The sequence below is a fragment of the Branchiostoma floridae genome, chromosome 9 (genome assembly GCF_000003815.2).
Source record: "Branchiostoma floridae strain S238N-H82 chromosome 9, Bfl_VNyyK, whole genome shotgun sequence".
NCBI classification, from domain to species: domain Eukaryota; kingdom Metazoa; phylum Chordata; class Leptocardii; order Amphioxiformes; family Branchiostomatidae; genus Branchiostoma; species Branchiostoma floridae.
The window spans coordinates 17,202,787-17,209,985 of NC_049987.1; the positions used below are offsets into that span (position 1 = coordinate 17,202,787).

The 7,199-nt window shown below is 40.7% G+C and overlaps 1 protein-coding gene across 1 annotated transcript in view; it reads right to left on the reverse strand.

The window, feature by feature from the left end:
- Window positions 1-2,684: 2,684 nt before the first annotated feature.
- LOC118422233 (uncharacterized protein DDB_G0292642-like) overlaps window positions 2,685-7,199 on the reverse strand; it is a 4,987-nt gene continuing 472 nt past the window's right edge. Inside the window, exons 2-4 of the mRNA XM_035829752.1 lie at window positions 5,380-6,071; window positions 3,538-4,012; window positions 2,685-2,956 (exon numbers count right to left, since the gene is read on the reverse strand). Of these exons, the coding sequence (XP_035685645.1) occupies window positions 2,825-2,956; window positions 3,538-4,012; window positions 5,380-6,071 (1,299 nt within the window). The 3' untranslated portion in view covers window positions 2,685-2,824. The remainder of the gene's footprint in view (window positions 2,957-3,537; window positions 4,013-5,379; window positions 6,072-7,199) is intronic.

A 7,199-nucleotide genomic window follows, 5' to 3' on the forward strand; every position in this document is an offset into this window, starting at 1 on the left:
TCATGTTAATCTTTGATTATTTTTAGCACCTATTTATACATAAGTTAAGTTATATCAGTTAAAATTATGTATGTTGTATTTGAAAACGTTGAGTATGTAATAATTCTAAAAAGAACAAGTTACGAGGGGGGTTCAATAAGTTCTTTGCCTCACCAAGAAATAACAAGCACAACTCAGATTTTCAGGCACAACTTCATAGTATGAAGTCTTTTATCAATATCCTCCAAATTACAAATCATTGGAGTCATTACTTTCCAGGCATTCGTTTTTTCTAAATTAGAAGGTAAGTGGGGAGAAAAAGAAGGGTGAAGTGTGATCAGACAATTTGACCTCACACCTCAGGTTGCAGATCAATTGTCCACCTTTTTTTTCGTTATCCCTTACCTAACGTTACTGGGTGTCGCCTGCAACATGATGATCACAATAATTTGAATTTTGGTACACATTTATATAAGACTTTATACATGTACGTGGGGTTATCAATAAGTCCCCGACTTTACCGAGAAAAAATAAGCACAGCTCAGATTTCGAAGCATAGATGTCAAGTATAAAGTCTTATATAAATATGTACCAAAATTCAAATTAGTGTGATCATTACTTTGCAGGCGACACCCAGTAACGTTAGGTGAGGGAGAAGGAAAAAAACGTGGACAATTGACCTGACCTGAGTGTGTGGGTCAATTTGCGCTGCTGGAAGTTAGAAACCCAATTCTTTTTGCTTGAAATAGGAAGAGAATCATTATCAAACATTTTGACAACGTCTTTTGTTAATTTATGGCATGGGAAACTAGACCCACACATGTCTGATCACAATTCACACAACTTTTTTTCTCGCCACTTACCTTCTAATTTAGGAAAAACGAATGCCTGGAAAGTAATGACTCCAATGATTTGAAATTTGGAGGATATTGATAAAAGACTTCATACTATGAAGTTGTGCCTGAAAATCTGAGTTGTGCTTGTTATTTCTTGGTGAGGCAAAGAACTTATTGAACCCCCCTCGTACCATAGCTGTCTTGGCATTAGTTTTGATATCATAATGCACAACCCTTTATGTTTCTATATGTACATTACATGAATGATGAAATAAAACATCTAGAGTCTTGTGCCTCTTATTATATCAACAATGCTGTTTTTTTTATATAAAGTTTTTATGGTGTTTGTGAATGATGCCAGAGCTAACATATTGGTTGGTTTAATATGCTCATATGTGAAGTTGTTTTTGTATGATGTAATTTAATTATGTATCCAAATGTGTATAATATGTTAATATATATTTGCATGTGTCCGATGCACTGTAATGTAGTTCCTGAAACATATTTCAACTTACCAGGTGACATCCAGGTTTAACCATCCAATATGGCCAACAATGGTGACATCATAGTCACAAGAGTGCAGACACGCTATAGGTCTGGTGTCAGAATGAGCAAATGGGTGGGACGTAGACGTTAAGGCCGCAGGGTACAGTATTTCTACGCGAAGTCAATTACGTAGGGGTAAAAAGTAGTGCCAAAATTCTAGTACTGAGGTGCGCGGTATTGCAACTTCGCTTACGCAACACCTCAGAGGTCAATCTAGGTCAAAGATCCACTTAAAGTTCAAGGTGTACAGATACCCATATAGAACAATGACTCATGATTATGGTTCACATCAACAGATCTGAGGATATGGCATTAGCGGTAAAAGACCATAGCTTTAATATGAAACAAAGCAGTTTGACAAGTTGATGACCTATGCAGCAAAGTCGTGAGAGAATCTAAGGTAAAGTTAATCCTATAGATGTTATGTTATTCTTGACCTTAACATTCTTTCTAGATGATCATAATTAGACATGTCCTAATTTTATATATGTATATATATATCCATTAATGGTCTTTTTTCCCAAATCACCGCAACCTTATAATTAGCAATATATTTAGTACTCATCACTACTAGTAGCATGAAATTACCATTATCTGGCTGTAAGAAATGATTGCATTTCAATCTATCATTATATGATCCTATTTGCATAGTTAATATCTTATTTTCCACTCAAGCTTCCTTATGGTTTGGATCGAAGTTCAGATCCAAACGGAAAAAAGATTTTAAGCACCTTTGAAATACTGGCAGTGTTATATTCTCCTAACTTTGTACCCGCCCCGCTCACCCGTCGTTTTATATAGCTGTGCAGGAAATACGTTTCATCATTGTTTTCAGCCCAAATTAATCAACAGATTATACCAACAAAGAAAGGTTCACCGGGAAGTAGCAAGACGCCGATAGTCTAGTCGCCTATATACTTTAAGCTGAAAATTATCTGTGGAATTGGCCTAAGGGTGCCAGACTATCTACGAAGTCGTTAGAAACTCCCACTTGAGACCTTAATCGTTTAAAGTTATCGTCTGCACTATGAATATGAAACACAAGTTTACATTATCAAAACACGGGGATTTTGTAAATTTTGTGAAAATATAACATACTGGTCATGTGCTCTGTTAGTTAGTCTACGTTCTTTTATGGCTAGGAAATGTATTTGCTCTATTCCGTCAGCTGATCAGTGAAATCTATTCTACGCAGAGACATCTAACCGCCTCCGGTGTGTACTCTGCTATCTCAACCGTCACCATGCGTTCCTGTGGGCGTGAAACCAACTGTCAGCCAATCAGAGAATAGACCGTTCAGTTTTCAAAAGGGATCTCGCATATATATCCATTGATAGTTATAAGCAGGGCGGTCAGGAACTGATGGTGAAGGTTGAGATAGTAGAGTACAGACAAGAGTTGGTTTGCTGGCGCCGTTGGATGTCTCTGCGTAGGAGAGTGAGTAGAATCATGAAACATTAGAATTAGTTGTCGGCAGGAATGGTCTTCTGCACGCCCGCGATCTCGCACGGGCTGTTAAAACTGCCGCACTGGTAGATTCCGTCCAGGCTGGGCTTCAGGCAGATGAAACAGAATTTCTGACCACAGACACAGGTCTGGAAATAGGGGGAATATCAAACAATCAGTGACTCAAACATGACTGATGACTGGTCCTCATTCGGAGAGTCTATCGATGAATTTGCGAGCTACAGGGAATATTTCAGGGCGTAAGTAAAAAATAACGTTTCATTGATGCAAACGCAGAAGGATGTATCTCAGCTGAAACGCCAACTGACAATATCTGGTCATTATTGAAAAATAACACTATCAAATTCACATTCCTCATGCACCAAACCATGTATTCTAAACTCCATCTGCCATTACATTTACAACTGTCTTAAGAAGCGAGAAGAAGTTGAACCTGTGCATACTAGTATACTTTAGACTTTGTAGTCTTAGTCACCCTACACGAATTGTACTTAGAATCACTAGGAACTGTACTCTATTCACTTTGACCTGCACTTAGCTTGTTCGAGAGCATAAATGTACAATAAAAGTTTTCTTTCATTCATTCATTCATTCTTTCAACAAAAGTGGGAAAGTTCACTAGAAGACAAAGACATCTTGTTATGTGGTAAGCTACAACACCGTACCATGTGCTTTCAGGTGTAATATGTGGTAAGCTTTAACACCGTACCATGTGCTTGCAGGCCTTCTCGTGCTCGATGAGCATGCCGCACTTCAGACAGGCCCTGACGGCAGGGCAGCCATGGACACCCACGATGGTCTTCTTCTTGCAGTCGCGGAGGATCTTCAGGCGCGGATCTTCGCCACTGCAGTTGTCATTGCCGCACTTCTCGACACCTCCTCCAACCCACTCGTGCAGGCAAAGCCAGCAGAAGTGGAACTCCACGCCGTCAGTGGCCGAGCACAGGGGGCACACCACTCGCTTGTCCTTCTTGTTGATGCGCTCACAGAAGGAGTGGCACTTGGGACACTCCTGGATGCCCATCCCCTTGTAGATGTAGTTGTCGGAGATCATGGTTTCGAACTGCTTCTTCTCAGCCGCTGTGAGCACGGCAAGGCGACGGACCTCCAGATAGGTCCATTCCTTGCCGCAGTAGCTCCCACTTGTACTGTTGTAAGGGCACTTGAAGACGTACTTCCCTGCACTTGAGAAATAAGAAACAACGAAATACCTTTGATTGAAGCTATAGCCACGCCAATCTCATGAAAGATTAGGCCCCCTTTCCACTAGATGGCGATCGCGCTGCGTTCTCACTGCAACCTAGATGTTTATAAACTTTGCCTTTCATACCAGGTATATCATACAAAACGCAAAAGTGCGACTGAGAAGACAACTAAACACATTAAGTGTAAAAAGATTCGTTTCTTTTCTACGCAATTCGTTGAGCAGTATGTCAAATTTTAGGTCGCAGAGAGAGCACGGCAAGAGCGCCGTCCTAGTGGAAAGGGGGTATAAGCAAGATATGTGTCGTCACGTATACGCACAACCATAGCATGATTAAAGGTATACTAAACTCCAGAAGGGGGTGTAATTTACTGATAGATAACGTGTTGATGACTACATAATCAGCCGACATGTTGCAGTATTCAACATGTAGTGAATCACGAGAGGTGTGTTTGTAAAACAATATGGCACTCACTAACACCATGTAGACCCTACACATGTATTCTCTTTACGTATAGACACTTCCTTCATCGTAAATATTTTTGGCATACAAAAGAGGCGGTAAAAACACCACTAAGGCATATTCTTGAAATAGTTGAACTGTAAATTCCAACACCAAAATTGGACTCACCCAAATTTTCCACTGCACAGTGAGTCCAATTTTGGTGTTGGAAATTACAGTTCAACTATTTCAAGAATGACTTCTACCGACACAGATGAACTTTGAAGTTAATACTAAGGCATATTGTTCATAAAATATCAAAGAACACTCATCAAGATGAATTTGTCTTATCGCCTCTGAAATTATGTTTGTAGCCTTAGCTTTGGCTGTCAGATACATCCTGTATATATATATATATATATATATATATATATATATATACATATATACATATAAATATATATATACAGATTGTTTGATTTTATTATAGAGTATTTGGGAATTAGTAGCAGACTAAATCCTTTTGAGGCACGCGGGACTGGTTTGTCTCACACCTAACTTTTTACAGCTTTCTCCCCCGACCCGTTAACCTTTCCCCACGGACTTCCCCTTGACCCCCTGTAATCCATCTGTGCCCCCGCTGTTCATCTTTACCCCCGGTGTAATTCCGCTTGTCCCCACCCTTTCGCTTTGCCCCCAAGGCAACCGTCAACACGAATTGCACGTAGTCGACACAAAAATCGTTCAGAAAGTAGCAATAAACTGAAAAAAATTAGGTGGGGTACCGGTGTTTTATCGTATACTTGTAATTTAAAGCAGTACACGTTTTTACCTTTTTGATCTATTAGATAAATAACACTCCCTTCTGGAGCTTACTTAAGAAAATAATGAAGAGCCAGATATACCTCAGCAGACTCTCGCAGTACGTGGTGAGTGTCTCCGGAGTGATGGCGTGTCCACAGGACATCTTGGCTCGGGGAGTGTTGGGGTCATCCTCCCAGCTGATCATATCAGGAGCTTCGGTAGTCTCGACGTCCTCGTCCAGTTGCTTCGGATTCGCGAGGGTTTCATGGGGGAGATACGTTCGCCCAATCGGCGGAGGAGGCAAGTATTCCACGGTTTCACTGCCTCCACCGTTGCCACTGTCTCCACCGTTGTCACTGCCTCCACCGTTGCCACTGTCTCCACCGTTGTCAGTGCCTCCACCGTTGTCAATGCCTCCATCGTTGTTACTGCCTCCATCGTTGTCACTGTCTATGTATACATCGGTTTCGCTGTCTCCATCGTAGTCACTATCTCCATCGTAGTCACTACCTCCATCATTGTCACTGAATCCATCGGTGTCACTGCCTCCATCGTAGTCTCTGCCTCCATCGTAGTCACTACCTCCATCGATGTCAATGACTCCATAGGTGCCACTGCCTCCAGGGAGTCGCAGCAACACCGTAAGGTTGGACTGGTCTTCCATGTTGTAGTCCGAGAGGTATTTGTTACGACCATACTCAAGCTGCTTTGTTGTGTACAAGATGCGCTGGGTCTTCGCAGGTATGCCGTTCATATCACTGATCTTGTTGATCAGCTCGTCCACAGTGGCATCCTGCACAATGTTGTAGGATCAATTACTTCATGTTAGTATACGTTAATCTTAATTTTTAATTTTGTTCACTTGCAATTAGCCCCATGGGCACGAATTTGCAATAAAACTTCATCAAACATTATTGTACGATAAAGACAAGATATTTCACTTAAATATGTTCTCCACTGCCTTTATTGTTGAGTTAGTTAATAGCACCACACTATGACATAATAATAACTTGTTTCTTTTCATGATTGTTTGATTGTACCTCAAGGGCAAGTCAAATGTTGAAGCATGCCTAGTTGCAAGAACTTCAGGTATTCCAAAGAAATGATCTTCGCTGTCAAAAGCAAGGAACAGCACAACTCTCGAGATCCGATAACTCGATAAGGCCTAGATAGATTGTTCAATGTTTGGCATGTAGGTAGATCATGATGAGAACTAGAAATGGTAACCCTTGTCCTGCTATTTTTTTGGCCAATTTAACCCCCCCCCCCCCAGAGCTGATGGCTTCACCAGATAAGTAAAACTTGATCTGTGTTGTGTTCCGCTGCTGCAGACTTACTCCCCAATTCGATGTTCTTTGCAGTGGTATGCAACTTTTACAGAAGAACTTTATTGCACGACAATTTTATATGATACAATGTATGGCAACAACTATTACACAAAGTACAAAATATAGGTATAGGATAAAGCTTAACAACCTAGTTAACATAACAATAAGGGCTGACATAAATCTTTGGTATAGTATTGCAATGGGGTAGGCTAATCATTAGTACTAGTTTCGGTATTATTTCTAATAGCAGAGCAGTCTTTGATATGAGAAATACCCCAAACTCATAACAATATAGCTCAGCATGACAAGGGTTAGATATGTCCATCCCGTATATAAACGGGGTCCGCAAGACAAGGGTCTTTTAAGTAGCTTGATAAGTTACTGCATGCAGCGAAGCTTTCGTTTCTTATTTCTTGGTTCTGGACATGCTATGCCATTGTTTGGCCTGTAGGTAGATGATGATGAGAACTAGAAGTGCTAAGATATTGGTCCTTCTTGTAGCTTGATAAGGTACTGCAGCGGAGCTTTCGTTTTTGATTCCTTGGTTCTGGAAATGCTATTCGAGCATATGGTTGTGATTTTTGAGTGATAGA